Here is a 16,145-nt window from a genome sequence, read left to right as displayed (position 1 = left end):
TGATTCACTCTCTCTTCTTTCTATTTTCTGAAACTTATTAGACATTTGAACTTTAATTTCTTTCAATTTGGTTGTAATTCCGCCGTGCTGGCGATGAGACACTTGTTTGTTTGTTTCTTGTACTTTATTTTATTTGAACTATGTTGTTGGATATTTGGTTTCTCTTTTTGTTATTGGTGTTATCAGGGGATTGTCTCAAGTTAGCAAGTTGTTTTGTTTCGATATTGCTTTTAAAATTTATGGAACAACAAGCGGGCATGCTGCCTACTTAATTTTGGCAGTCAACCGTGCTATGGAAAATTCATGGTTTCACCCGGAGGTTTTTTATTTCTTTTCCTTTCTACATTTTGCATTTTTCCTTTTTTCCCATTATTCACCTTAGTTATCCGTCCATTGAGGACAATGTACAACCTAAGTGTGGGGAGGGGGATGGTAAATTGAAAAAAAATGAAAATTTATTTTGAAGTTTCCTTCCTTTATTAGCATTTTGGTTATGTTTTTAAATTTTTGAGGCTATAGGTTTTGTGCAAAGACGAAAAATGAAGTTAATATAAGATTTTGCTAATCTAGGATAGAACTTGAGATTGTTTACCTTTAGCTTTCCTTTTCTAGTGCTTGTGGCAGTTCATCATTCCAAGGGGTCATAGGCTTGCTCCGAACTTCAATATAATCTAGGTTGCTCACTAATTGTACCTTAATGATAAATCAAATGTGAATAATAGCTTCACTAGATGATGTATTGGTAGGCACCGCTTGAGGTTTTCCATTTGAATTTTGCAAATTGTGCGCTAAAGTGCTTGAAATGTGTTTAAATATACTTGTGGTAATTTGACTTAACATATGGTTTGCACACCGAATGTCCGGTCCTTAATTCTTATGTTATAGGTTGTAGCTCTAGTCATTATGTTGAGTCTTCATATCGGGGTGTCTGGGGTGCTTCGGCATCAAATGGGTGGCACATGCGGGAACATGCGCAAAACATTTTTCAATAGTCTAATGCTAATGTAGGCTTTGAGATTTGAACAAGTAGGTCCTTGGGGTGACTTCTTCTTACCTAGCTCACCTAAAGCTTCCAACTTGGGATGAGTTGTCTGAAAATTCGCTACACGGGTCTCATAGAAACTCACGGGTATTAAATTATAAAACTTTTTGTTCTCGTATGTGTTAGTATTTAGAGCATGGCCTTTGGATATGCAACTCAACCTTGAGTTCTGGTGTATGTCTCTTAACGATACTCACGTATCCGTAGCGAACCGCTGGCCGGACGCTTAAAGTACACTTTCGTATGATCACCTAATATGTGGATAGAGTTGTAATTCTAGACCATAGGAGTATGTTTTTTCAAGAGACTCATAAGTATAACGTAATGAAAACCTTATGGAAAACCAATGGCGTGAGTGTTTAAGTGGACAAATATACCAATACTCATTGTGGAATATTGCTTATGTTGCTAATAATAATTGTGATGCTTGCTAGTGGATTATAAGCTTAGTAAGAGCGAGCCTAAGGCCAATTGGAATGATAGAAATGTTAAAGAGGTGTACACAAGCATAGGGCGGATTCTAATTGTAACCGAAAGATGGTTTTGCTCTAGATTAGTAGAATTTTCTGATTTCGTCTAAAACTTTGCTCATTAGTCTTTAAATGCATTTGCTTTTGGTATTCAACACCGCTTGGTTGGAGACTTCTCTTACAACTAGGTATTGTTTTGACATTTTGATTTGAGTGGTATTGGAGAATAGTTATAGTGCATACTTGCTTGAGGACAAGCACGTTTAAGTGTGGGGAGGTTTGATATGTTTCATTTTATACATGTTTCCCCTATACAAATTGGACGTTTTGTACCCGTTTTATAGCCGTTTATACTTGTTTTGTGGTGCATTATGGTATTTGCTAGTGATTTTAGGTCTAAAGCAAGTTATCGCTCATAAATGGTAGAAAATGACTTAGGGAAGATCCATATGCACTAACGGATGAAACAAGGTCGAGAACAAAGCTGAAATGACGGTTCCAGGCAAAACTAGCGGCACTAGCTTGCTGGCTAGCGGCACAAGCCACTGAATAAAGTCCAGTAGCGGCGCTAGATTGAGTCCTAGCGGCGCTAGTTTGTAGTTTTTCGGTCAGAAGTGCTCAAAAACACCTCTAGCGGCGCGACCCGAGTTTCTAGTGGCGCGAGATCGAGCTGACATCACCATTTTCTCTCTCTTGGGGTATAAATACCATCCACCATTCCACCCTAACCCTAGTCATGGACACTTTAGCTCACGCACTTTGTTTCCAGCCGATTTTCAAGGGTTTTTCACTACTCCAACATCATTTGAAGACTTAAAGATTAATTTTAGCTATTGTTACTCATTGTAGCACGATTGTAACCTCGATTTGGATTTGTTCTCTATATTTGGTACATTATGTCTTCCTTTTTATTTGAATCTTTAGCTCTTTTTACTATGAGTAGCTAAATCTTTATACATCTATGAAGATGAAGTGAAACAATTAGTTATGGTTGCATAGTATTTTGAATTCAAGTTGGTTTTACTTAACATTTTGTCAAGATCTTAATGACGTGATTTCTTCCACTTAAATTTGTGTTCTTGGTAGTATTTATGTTCTTTGATAGTGGTACTAGTTGAATGCAAGTATTATTTTAGTTGTTTGTCTATGAATAACTTTTACTAGGTCATGGTATGATAGTAAAGAATACAAGTTTAAAAGAAATTACTTTGTTAAGTGGATTTAACGGTTGATGGTACCACGTTTCTTTCACAAAGATAAAATTGTTATTTAAATAATCAAACGAACTAGTTAGTTCAAGGAATTGTAATAGGGTTGGTGGTGCCACTTGTTTCAAGAAATTGAGTTGATTAGGTGATTGAGTAGATTTTACAAACGTAGTGCACCCGTTTTTGTTTTTGACTTGTCACGATTATTATCACCAACATTATTGAATTTTGAGCTTAAACCATATGCAACCTAGACTTCTTGTGGAGCGGATTCGACATAGATGGCATTTTAATTATTGTTTACACTAAAACCATTTTCGATTAATTCTTCGGGATTACTAATTTGTTTTAATTTCCGCAAACTAACTTTTCTAAACGCAAAGTGACAATTCGGTCACAAACCAAACTTTCTCTTGATTTACATTTTTACGACCTTAAGTACAACATTCAGTCCTTGTGTTCGATAATGGTCTTACCAATTAACTATATTACATACGAACGGGTACACTGCCCGTAAGTGTGTGGTAGTTAGTAAACGGTAGATCTTGTTATAAATTATTAAACTAGATTTCACACATCACTATGTTATCATCTATTCGTTTGGATGCTAATCGTTTTTGTGGAAAATTAAGTAATCTATTACGTAATGCCATGTCATGAAAGCCTTTGATTGTCGATACCACTTAATATTCGACACTATCAAGAAATAGACCAATTTTTAGAATTTTGACTTTCTAGAATTATGAAAAACTGGTAAGTATGCATCTTTGTGATGCTTGCTATTGCTGGAAAAAGTGGTAAGAGCGTATATGCTATATACAAATATTAAATTAAATAATGATGTTGTAACTTGTAACAATAGCAGATTTTTTGTTCGTTTTTTTCCAAACAAAGAAGTCCTAAAATACGTCATAAAATAAGAATTTAGTAACTGCCAAATTGTTCACATAACTCACGGAGATATTTGTGGAGATTTTTCATTTAGATTGTTAATTATATAAATTGATTTATAAAATTACAATACTATCCCTAAAGATATTAATGAGATAAGAGTTCTCATAGTTCTCGATATTTTATTGGTTCTCGTTTTAACTTTTTACTATATATATTATATTATATTATATATATATATTTATATATATAAACATATATTTCGTGTATATATATATATATATAATTGACTTGTAAATTTCATTGATGAATATTGTTATCATTTGAGTTGTTGGATCATAATTTTGGATACATAGATTTTGATTGATTATGTTACAAGCTTATCAGATTGTGATCATTTAATCATTTTGAGATTGTCTTAAATAATTATAATTATTGTTTGTGGCAAATCTAAAATAACTAGTCATATATGGTATTTCATTGAACTAGAGGGCAATTATCACTACGCCTTAAATGTCTAGAAGGTCAATTCTTTTAATAAACCTCTAGTGATAGATACCTAGATAAATCTACGTAAATTGTCATAGTTGAAAATTGAGGGTTGTTACATTTAACATCACGTGTTAAATAATAGAAGATATTTTTTTAATTTACCAATATATATAAATATCTATAATTGAAAAGGTTGATATCAAATTTAACATGTCATCGTATAAAATAAAACTAGATTTTAGATCTGTGTCCAACATTGGACACGGGGTTTACGATATTGTCAATATTGGACGTTCATACATTTAATTCATAAAAGCTTATAATTTTGAACGTATACAATTCTAAGTGTTATACTTTGCAAGTTGTATTACATTACTCACATGTTCGTCACTGTCATTATTAGCTGAGACATATTGATGAAATTGTTTGTCGTAGTCATTCCACAAGGCACATGCTACAATAATTTTTCTATTATAGCATTTTTGAAACCAGTTGTACTCATAATTTGATATTATTATTAAAGATAATTGGGAATTAAAATATAAACATACTTGTGATCATGTACTTGACATTCAAGTATATGTATTTGATCATGATGCGGACTCATAACATGAATAGGTTTACTTTCAATCACATGTCCTATGATAATTTGATAACAATTAGGATTGTTTTCATATTCTTTAATAACAATTAAGATTCTTGATTTGAGTGACAATTGAAACTTTAAAAAATTAAATATAAATATCTTTTGTAACTTTTTAAAAAATCTCCTCAAGTTGATGCTAAAAATAAATATAAATTAAGTGTTGAGGGCTAAAAAATATAAATTATTGATGGAAAACAAAAAAAGTTTAAATTAATGAGATTTTTTCTAAAAATTAATATAAATACTAATATAATAATATATTTGGATAATGATTATTAGAGTTTTTAATTTATAACTAATCTATATGATGACATAAGCGAGAGTCAATTTGATGAAATTAAACGATTTGATTGGTTAATAAGTCATTAGTTCAACTGTCTTATAATATAGTATATATATATATATATAATACTAATGATTAATAGAACTATTTTATGTTTAACGATTGGACTAATAATAAGATGATAGTATATTAAATGATAAATAATAAAGATTAATTAAGAGAAGAAACTTATGAGGTCGATCAAACATAAAAAAAAATATTAAGCATAGCTTTAAGTCAATGTTTTATCATTATGAATATAAGGGCGTGTTTGGTTGGCAGAATATTTTTGGAAGGAATGAAATCTTTAGAAGGAAATGGAATCTGAAGGAATGAAATTTGACGAAATGTTTTTGATTTTTTGAGAATTCAAGTGACGGTAGGAATGAAATTATTTCCTCCATCCCCAAGGAATGGAGATTCCATCAAATGATGGAATGTTTACATTCCTACGGAATGAGATTCCTCCTCTTTCAAACAACCAAACGTATTAAGAAATGAAATTCAATTTCAATTCTATTAAATTCAGTGAAATAAACTCGACCTGAGTGTAATGCCGTAGAGAAGAAAAACCCGTTGATATACCTCGTTAACTAATAATGTATGCGAATTGCGAAACCGACAAGAAAATTTCTTAAAGGTTAAAGCGAAAGGATCTCAAAGCTTAACAAACGTAGACCATAAAGTCAAATACTCAAATAGTCAAGACTTAAGAGAGAGATAGCGTACATACGTGGCTGATTCTTTATCACACCATGACAGATATAAAAATAAAAACATTTTCGTCGATAATACAAACTTCATCACAGCCGCCTGTTTGAGCTTAATTAATTATTAGATTTGCATATATCACTTCCATTCAATCCAGTTTTATTCACTTTAATTCAATGACTTCCTCCCCATCTTCGTTTCCTTCAAGTGTTGTACAAAAAAGAAAAGGAGGATGGACATATGACGTGTTTCTAAGTTTCAGGGGTGATGACACTCGCAACAATTTTGTTGATCATCTTTATGCTGCTCTAACTCAAAAAGGTATACACACCTTCAAAGATGACAAGATACTCGGTGGAGGCCAACCCATTTCTCAAGAACTCGTGAAAGCCATTAAAGAATCAAGGTTTGGTGTTGTTGTTTTCTCTAAAAACTATGCTGACTCTTCTTGGTGTTTGGAAGAACTTTCCAACATCATGGAATGTCACAAGCAGATGGGTCAAAAGGTGATACCTGTGTTCTACCATGTGGATCCGTCCAATGTTCGCAAACAGAACGGAGATTTTGCAAAGGCGTTCGAGACGTATGAAGACAAGTTTAAGGATGAGATTGATAAAGTTAACAAGTGGAGAGATGCTTTAAGTGCGGCCGCTAGTTTATCTGGCCAACATATCTTGCCACTCAATAGGTATGTTATCACTTCAAATCATCTTTGAGGACAATATAAAGGTATGTATATACTCATGTAGCTAATAATAATAATCAATTAATGTATGTCAGTGAATCAACATTTATAAAGAAGATTGTTAAAGACATCTTAGCCGATATAGAACCTCGTGGTGCGAGTAGGGAAAACCATCTAATTGGTATAGAGCCTCGTATCCATGCCTTAATTTCATTGTTAAAGACGGATGCATCCGAGGAGGTCCGCATTGTGGGGATATGGGGAATGGGAGGGATAGGCAAGACAACTATTGCCCGAGCCTTGTTTAACAGAATTGTTCATAAGTTTGAGGGTAGTAGCTTTGTTACTGACGTTAGAGAGAATAGCTCTAGTAAAAAGGATATATGCGCCTTACAAGAAAGGATTCTTAATAATATTCTAGGGGAGCGTCATGGGTACAAGGTTGAGGATCATAATCAGGGAGCCGAAATTATACAAGAAAGATGTTGCAGAAAGAAGGTTCTTCTTGTACTTGACGACGTGAATGATGTCAAGCAATTAGAGTTCCTAGCTGCAACACGTGAGTGGTTTGGTCCCGGAAGTAGAATCATTATAACCACCAGAGATCAGCATTTGTTATCATATGCTAATGTTAACGACAAGTACAAACCAGGTCTTTTACGTAGTGATCAAGCTTTTGAGCTCTTCACTAGGCATGCTTTTAGGAAAAGTAGCCCTCCAGATGGGTATATGGATCTCACCAATCGTGCAATAAACTGCACACATCGTCTCCCTCTGGCCTTGAAAGTTTTAGGTTCTTTTCTATATGGTAGAGAAGCAAGTGTGTGGGGAAGTGCTCTCAATACGCTAGCAAAAACACCAAGTGTAGAGGTTTTGGACATGTTGAAGTTAAGTTTTGACTATCTAAATGTTTTGGAGAAACAAATATTTCTAGACATTGCTTGCTTTTACAAGGGGAAAGATGTAGATGATGTTACTAGAATGCTTGATAGCTTTGGCTTTGACCCGGTTATAGGGATCAGCGTTCTTGTTGAAAAATCTCTTATAACCATCTCATCAAACAATACACTAGATATGCATGATCTTATACAAGAAATGGGTTGGAAAGTAGTTCAAGAAAGTGCTCCGAATAGCAGGCTATGGGAACCCGAAAAGATCCACGATTTAATCAATAATAAGGTAATAAACCTCTCTTCAATTACTAGCTAATGTATACAATGTCTTAGTTTTAAAATGAGTACACTTTGATCTAAGTTTCATGTTCATTTACTGTAGGAACTAGAATTAATCGAGGGCATCATGGTGCCATGGGATTATGATGTTGACTTGAAGGAGAGTGTGAGTGCTAATGTTTTTAAAAGCATGAAGAATCTTCGGGTACTCCATTGTTACGGAAATTTCACTTGTCGTAAACCTAGCTTTCTCCCTAATGAGTTAAGATGGTTTTGCTGGAGAGAATACCCATTCTCTTCTGTGCCTATAGCACACATGAGTAAGCTTGTTGGGCTTGAAATGGAGGAGGCCAAAATCAAACATTTATGGAAGGTGAAAAAGGTATTTAGTATATGGAAACCAATCTCTTATTTAGCATCAGGAATTTCTTTGTATAAAAATTCAAACTTGAAATTCGTTCGACTTGGAAGTTGTGATTCCTTAAAAAGGTTTCCAGATGTGTCAGGGGCACCAAACATCGAGAGTTTGCATTTGTCATATTGTCGGAATCTGGTGGAGGTTCATGAGTCTCTTGGGAATCTGAAAAAGCTTTGTTCTTTGGACATGACCGGTTGCTTTAAACTCAAGTGTCTCCCATCTATACTTCGGATGGAATCCTTGGAGACCTTCATCCTGCCTTGGTGTAGTTCTCTTAAAAGAATCCCAGAATTCTCACCATGTATGGTCAATCTATCTAAAATAGGCATTAGTCATTGTTCTAAAATAGAAGAAATCCCATCATCCATAAAATATCTCTCTGGCTTAAGCTACTTGGATCTTGGTGGATGCACAAGTCTCAAGAACATTCCAAACTCAATTTGGGAGTTAAAGTGTCTCAGCATCCTTCGCCTTTCTTCTTGTTGGAAACTACAAAAATTGCCATATGATTTTCAAAGCATGGAAAGTCTGAAAGAGCTTCACATAGACTCCATTCATTATCATGCTTTGACAAATTCTTGTTACTTGAGGAAGTTATATCTTTCGGGTTCATACGGAGACAATGATTTCCCCAAAAATCTGCATGGGCTTTCCTCCTTGGAAGAATTACATATAAGTTTCAACTCTAGATTAATCCAGTTACCGAAAAGCATATCACATCTTTCTAGTCTTAAATACCTCCTGATCGAGTATTGTAGTGGACTACAAAGTGTACATGGCCTCCCACCAGAGATACAAGTATTGACAGTTAAATATTGCAAATTATTGAAGAAAATTGATGATCTGTCAAAAGAGTACAAGTATTTGACTAAGATACAGATCTTACGCTGTCCAAAACTGCTAGAAGATAAAGGGAATCGAAGATATTTGGATAAGATGTTGGACGAATCGTTCTTTAAGGTTAATTATCTCTCTCTCTCTTTAAGTTGTTATCTGACTAATTGTGTCATTTTAATTCTTTAAGCATATATCCAAAATCAAAATTAAGTAATTCACCGTAGATTTAGATTATTGGGCCAATGTTTTCTAACACATTAGGGTCAGACGATGCTAAATGGATTAGTTTTATGTAAACTTTAATACTAGGAGATATTTGATGTCATGTTGTTGCACTGAACCATACTCTAAGGACATATGTAATACTTTTTTTCAACTATCACTTTTAATTACGAAAAAATACATGTCATAGCTAAAACAATATTTATACTACAATAGATTTTTTTTTTCGGATTATGTGTTAGAAGCTTAAAGCTATAAAGGTTATTGAATGCAGAAATGGGCTGCAGTTAATGGTGGTTTGATTATTCATATTCCTGGCTGCAATATTCCACATTGGATCAAAGAACAACAAGAAGGGTGTAAGATAGCATTGAAGTTACCTCCCCAATGACAAACTGAAATCATAGGGTTTGTTATGTGTTGTGTTTCAAGAACAATGTTACTATATCCTGATATAAATTTGAGATTCGAAAATGATGAAATGCCGGTTTCAAAGTTGGAGGCTAATAATACAAATAAGATCGAAGAAGCTGATTGGAATTTGTGGATTGGTTACATACCATATGGTTTATTCGAGCAGCTTCATGGAGGCAATGATAATGATTTTGAAAGAGAAGATTGGTTTCATATGACCGAAGGTAATCTTGTCTTTGAAATAACAAGCTATTCGGGGAATCCTGTAAAGTTTGGGGCAAAAGTTGTCTATAAGGAAGATGTGGCATCCATCCAACAAACCATACCTTTTGTTTCTTCTTTTTATTGGAGCTGGAAGCTTACAAATGAGTTCACCAATTCATTCAATTGTGTGAGTTATTAAAGATGATCCAAGACAATTAAGTTGTATGTATCTTTATATTTTAATAATTGGTAACTTTACTTTTTCTCACAAAATCACTTATTTATATTAAAACTAGAAAATTAACCCGCATTTCGCTGTGGTTTTGTCATGTTTAGCTGTTTTTTAACAACAAATTATATCACAATAGTTTGTCTAGAAAATATTAGAAGGAATCGTAACATAGCACCCGCAGAAAAAATAAAAACGTAAAAAGATATTAATTACTCCGTATTATTTAACACATGGTGTTAGAGTAATTATAAAGATGACGTTAATTATAAAAACGTTAATAGCTAATCGAGATTGATATGGTATGGGCATATTCAGATTAGTATTTTCTGAAGTTAAAAAACAACTTGACTTATGAAATTGTGGGTTTGTGAGAGAATGTAAATTAATAAAATATCAAACCAGACCCACAATAAAGACCCTAACTATAGTTTATACTCACAAACAACTTGATAGGTCAAGTAACTTGAAAGATATAACAAATACACGAACAGACTTATTTCTGATGTCCTTCTAATGTAGTCTCTGTAGTTTGAGTAGACCATTCATTGTTACTAGAGATGGATTTATTTTCTTCATCAACCCACATCAAAACATCCTTCCCATACCTAATAGCTGCATCAACACTATCGCCTTCTAACCCTGTTACAGGAGAAACATACAGTTTTCGGCCAGTCAACTCACTGAACAGCTTCTTAAACTTTGCAGCAATGTACTGAAAACCATATTCCGCTACGGATGCAGTATTGTGGCTGTTAGTATTACTTTTTGAGCTTGTAGCACTATATGTATGGTTGGTGATGGATGGCTTGAAATCATGAAACCATTCACATTGTGTAAGAGGTGCAGTTTTGATCTTGTTTTCAAGCAGATCAAACTTGTTGAGTATTAGAAGGAATGCTTTGTTTTTGAATCTTGGATGGGTGACTATTTTTTCGAACGTGTCCTTGCTTTCTAGCATCTTGTTCTTGAGAAATAAGTTGTTGTTGATGGTATACTCATTGTAGGAAGTTAAATCAACACAGTAAATGATGAGATCTATGTCTTCAAACATGTCTAGATATTTACAATTGTGTCCTAGGTTGCTTGAATTCACTCGAATCAGTTGATACCTGCAAGGGTATGGTTCATGTTTAGAATGGCTCAGCATTATGCAAACAAACCTCAAACAATATAGGCCCAAAAAGCCAGTTTGGGTTGCAGGTTAAATTCGTTGAGATTAAAAACTGTATACTTTTGGAACATGACGAAACAAGTTGTCTTAACCTCTCAACATTTAAATAGGAGTCACGAATGAATGAATAGCAATTTTAACAAAATTACTGAAATATTAGCTCTCTTTCTTTTTTTCATTTTTCCTCGTCTCAAATGGGTCAAACAATTTATTCAAAAATTTGGATTACTATTGTAAATATACATTATTTAACACATTAATCATTTATAAAAAAGTGAAAATGAACAAAAAATGTGCACTGCGGCCGAAGCTGCACCAAAACTTACCTGTTTCACTCTGAACCCATTTCAATAAGTAATACAACCCACCCATGTTGTTGCCTGAATTTATGCTAGAGGTTGATCAAAGGTTCAAAAAGGCAAAAATGGCCATATTGCCCCTCATTGATTGTGTTTATCTGTATCAGAGGCTGGACATTATGCGAAGAGTTCAACATGTAATAATATTACTAACCTTTGTGGTGAAGTATTATTCTGCTCAGTGGCCTCGATGTCGCTATTTAATATTGTAGAGGGAACTGAGAACTCCATTGAAGCAAGCCCATTAGAAGATGTAATGCCATCAACATACAAAATGTCCATATCAGAAGGCTCATAAGTCATACTTAAAATTTCAGGCGCCTGCGTACAAACCAAATAACTGAATTAGAAAACTTGAAACAAACAAGCACACCATGTTAATAGATGTGAATCGATCATAAGATCTATGAGTGCATACCCTAGGTAAAAAATAATCAGCAGCTATTGGGAGTGCACGAAGTTCATTACGTCTAGCATAAGTTGCTTGAAAGGCTTTGTCCTTCCAGAGTTCTTCAACTAGTACCGAATGCTCACGAGCTGCAGCTGCAAAAACAACATCCAGATTGCCAGATCTTTTAACTTGAAGAAGCCATTCAGAGAATTTTTTCAGTTTTGTACTTGAAGAATAAATGTTTTCTTCAACTTCATCGAACAAACCTCCTGTTGCTGAACAAACAAAGGATTTAGATTGAAATAACATATGGTAAATACGAAAATATTTCTGACTATGTCAAATCTACACTATCTACCTGAACTGCCACGTTGATGATCTAGTTTTCTTTCGATGCGACTTGAATAATCCTCTTCAAATTGTTGAAGACCCTCGAGCAGAATACTGATATAACGATACAAGTTGTTCTGGATCAAAGACTTTACTTCTTGACGCTCATCTTCAGAAAATGGAACTTTGTAAAGGATCTTGGCATGTTTATAGATAGCACTTGTACCAGATTGATCTTTACCAACTAGAAGTATTTTAGTTAGCGATTTTGTATCAGTGGCTATTTTCTGCCCAAACTGACAGCCATTGTTAACTAATTCTTTCTCAGAAGAGATAAAAGATTTGGGTGGAACTGGCAACGACAAGAGCGCACAACAAAAATTGATTCCCGACTGAAGTCAAAGTTATCGAGATAACATAAGTGAGTTTGTCCGGAATTTGAAATATATATATGGAAAGTTATGACATATACAAATTACGCACCTTTGCCCATATATTACCCTTCCTTTGGTTTTGTCCCACTACCTGATAACTTCCATTATGGCTTACCCTAAATTCAGGTTCACCTTTCCAATTGATTCCGGCAAACTGAATAATTCGCAGGAATGTCAAATATTGACCATAGATTCAGTATTCCTTTTAAGTAAAAAATCTACTGACCTTCAACAAAAAGAGTTCCGCTTTAGTGATCACTCTGTTGTTCAGTTTTACTTTTGTGTTTCCATTGCTAGCATTTTCCATTATGGAACCGCCAATTGACATTCCGGGAGTAATAATCTGGCGAGGCTTATACCCCTCCTGTTTGTAGTAAACAAAATTTGTGTTAAACATTATTGAAAACCATGACATAAATTTGCCAAAATATATTTCTGAGAAGATATATATCTCCTGTTCTTATATGAGATGGAAACTTCGACTATTTTTCCATTGAATGGGTCTATCTGCTATACAATGATCTCTAACTGTCAACAAGTAAATTAAACAAAAAAAAAATGCTAAAAGGAAATGGATCAAAGGTGGTAAAAGTCTTAGATGTCATCTAAAATACTTTTTAATGAATAAACCCTAGTAAACTATTTTATTCAAAATATTGTTTCGGGTCAGCTTGGCCTGAACCAAAATTACCCATTATGACTCGCATGAATCGTGACATGTTACCCAATCCACAAAACTTGCCAATTTAGCCTCCTCTATGGCTCTATAAACATCAATGGAATGCAAATATTACGAGTATATTTACGTGTTAAAACACAAAAACAAACATATGATTATAAACGGGTCATTTAGCAAACAGCGAAAGCGGGTATGAAACCTCACCTTTCCCCATAAACCAGACAACTTATCATACCAATAGCATCCTGGTACAAGTTTTTTTGGCGGGTAGGCACACGTTTGCAATTCAATCACTTCTTCTAAAGTAAGAGGTTTGCCATTCACGATAACAAGCCAATATGGCGCTTGATTTACTTGACACGATTTTTCAAAAAGCATTACTTGTTTAGCTTGGAAATCCGAGAGCACTTGTTTAAGAACCTTTGAGCATTTCCCTAATTGCGCACGTTTTGACTCATCAATTGGATACCCAACACAACTAATACATTTCCTACCTTCTTGCATTGACCCCATCACTCTCAACACGCATTTACTACAATACTTTGCATCACAAACAATGCAACTTTCCTTAATAGTGAACCGATTTCCCTTAAAGCAACGATGACATAACCATTTCTTGACGTTGGGATCAGCATGTGGCCTTTCTTGATGCATTATTCTTGGCTCACTACTATAGTAGCTTTCCTCATGAACCATGCCACTTGATTCCGGTTCACGAAAAGTAACCATGTGAGTTGTGTCATTATAATTTGGTATCTCCTCATTGGTTCCATCTTCTTCACTAGTATCATGCAAATCTTCAATCTCATGGCAATCGTTGCCTAAACCATCAACATCTGAGCTCATTGAAAAGTCTTGAGAATTTTCTTGGCTCTCTGAAAATCCTAATGAAACCGAACATTTTTCTCCCTCTGGTGAACCAGGTATGTATGCATCATTATCTATGGAACCCGACCCTAAACGACTGCCCTTGAGTGAAAAGAACTTACCCTCTCTCTTAACAAGAAGATAAATAACCGGTAACGATAAATTACCAGAATTAGCAGGCGTAGACATAATAGACGCGGTTGAAATATCACCAACGTTAACAGGAACTGCCTTAGGAATAGCGCAAGAAACCAGAGGACCAATGTAGTCTGTGGCAAACGAATACTCAAGATTGTACTCATCATCATCAACATCCTTTTTTGAAGAACAAATTGGTAATATACTTCTAAAAATGCTACCCATCTCTATAGATTAACTTATGTTTTCAAAAACTAGTTGGGGTAATAGCAATCTGAAGCTTACAGTGAATGAAGAGAATAGTGAATGAAGAGAATATATATTGTTCACAAGTTCATGGAAAATCAAATGCCAAAACAGAATTTACTTAAAAGGTTTTTGATTTCATGTAGTGCTAGCCATGACCTTAGATTAAATTATTACAATACTATTGTAGACCAAAGACTTTACCTTTACATAGTAGACTAAAGACTTGACTTCACTACAATAATACACCCAACCCAAACCATTTTCTCACCTCTTTCTCGTTGATATATCAAGTTATCAACACCACCTCCCTTCTTTCTCCATTCACATTACAAAAAAAAAATACTACTATCAACTATATTTTTTTCTTACCTCTTTTTCACTTCTTTCAAAAAAATTACTCGTATATTATATCCTAGAAATAAAACAAATCCACTCTATATATATTACTATTTGATATATGCTTGACCCTACTCCAACTCCATCTTCGCTCTTCCTCATAGCAATGACCATTTCAAACTGCAACACTTTGGAGGGAGGGGATGATCACCAATTGGTAAAGTTTACCAAATTTGTCATGTTATCAACAACCAATAGAAACTGTTCAACTCAAAACTCCCTACTTTAGGAGGGCTTTTGCTAAACCCACAAAGAAAGAATCGGCACTAGGAAGTAGGACCAATTCACCACAAACCTTCACCGTTAGGTAGATCACGTCCTGTTATTTATATAGCTTAATTATGCAATGTATTGTTTCTAACTTAAGTTGTTTAGTGCAGGATTTTATATATGAAGAAACTTAAGAACTAAAACTGGACATGCTCATTGTGAAATGATGAGGGACTCACCTTGACAAGCTGGAAAGAAGAGGGGGCTTGAAGTATTCCCTAGCAGTCATGTCTTGATGTTACTGTTGTATCATTCAAACAATATTATTCGATGTAATCATTTGTAATCGTTGTTCGTTAGGGTTTGTTCAAAACTATTTCTGTATTTAAACCTTTTATGATCTTATTAATAAAAACAGTACTTATGACTATATTTTGTGTTGATTATTGAATCATCATATATTATTAGCAAACTCTGCTTAAGTTTTAATTAATTTTTACATGGTATCAGAGACAGGTTACTCATTAGCCTATCTTCTCGCTTCAGGCTAGTGTCTGATTCGATTGATTTTAAGAAACTTCATTTATTTATTATAAAATATTTTTTTTTAGGGTTTCTTCTTGATTTGGGGTTTTCTGATATAGAATCCTCCTGAATCGATTGATTATACCTTTCATCATCCCTTTCACACATAAACTAAACTCTTTAGTTTATGTGGATTCGTTGATTGGTTACATTCTCATTTGCTCGTGTGTGGATCTCCTCTTTCTTAAGGGTTGTAGGTTTACCACTTGAAGTGGATTCTTTGATCTTAGTGATTTATCTTACTGAATATCATATATTGTGGGTGAATATTTTCATGTCCCTTAATATGTTAACTGGAATTACTGTTGGCGACCCCATTGTAAGCATTCTTTCCTACCTCTTCTGTAGCAAACTACTTTGTGCTTAAAGT

General features: G+C 34.2%; 2 protein-coding genes across 4 annotated transcripts; one reads left to right on the top strand and one right to left on the bottom strand.

The window, feature by feature from the left end:
• Positions 1–5,892: 5,892 nt before the first annotated feature.
• LOC122600721 (disease resistance protein Roq1-like) lies at positions 5,893–10,007 on the top strand. Of its 3 annotated transcripts, none has more exons than XM_043773473.1 (4): positions 5,893–6,470; positions 6,563–7,646; positions 7,743–9,017; positions 9,391–10,007. In XM_043773473.1, exons 1-4 carry the CDS (start codon positions 5,959–5,961, stop codon positions 9,505–9,507), a joined length of 2,988 nt encoding a protein of 995 aa, XP_043629408.1. In that variant the 5' UTR covers positions 5,893–5,958; the 3' UTR covers positions 9,508–10,007. The 3 variants fall into 3 exon arrangements, with proteins under 3 accessions (XP_043629408.1, XP_043629410.1, XP_043629409.1); XM_043773475.1 differs by having other exon boundaries at positions 9,404–9,500; XM_043773474.1 differs by having other exon boundaries at positions 9,377–9,500.
• Positions 10,008–10,459: 452 nt separating this feature from the next.
• LOC122601379 (extra-large guanine nucleotide-binding protein 1-like) lies at positions 10,460–14,560 on the bottom strand. Its single transcript, XM_043774142.1, has 7 exons — positions 13,535–14,560; positions 12,878–13,015; positions 12,701–12,805; positions 12,246–12,609; positions 11,915–12,162; positions 11,651–11,817; positions 10,460–11,075 (listed from the first exon to the last, which is right to left on the bottom strand). Exons 1-7 carry the CDS (start codon positions 14,558–14,560, stop codon positions 10,460–10,462), a joined length of 2,664 nt encoding a protein of 887 aa, XP_043630077.1.
• Between the last annotated feature and the right edge of the window lie 1,585 nt (positions 14,561–16,145).

Source organism: Erigeron canadensis, chromosome 5, assembly GCF_010389155.1.
Source record: "Erigeron canadensis isolate Cc75 chromosome 5, C_canadensis_v1, whole genome shotgun sequence".
NCBI classification, from domain to species: domain Eukaryota; kingdom Viridiplantae; phylum Streptophyta; class Magnoliopsida; order Asterales; family Asteraceae; genus Erigeron; species Erigeron canadensis.
Note: the sequence above shows the minus strand (reverse complement) of the source record. Positions and strands in the feature narration are given on the sequence as shown.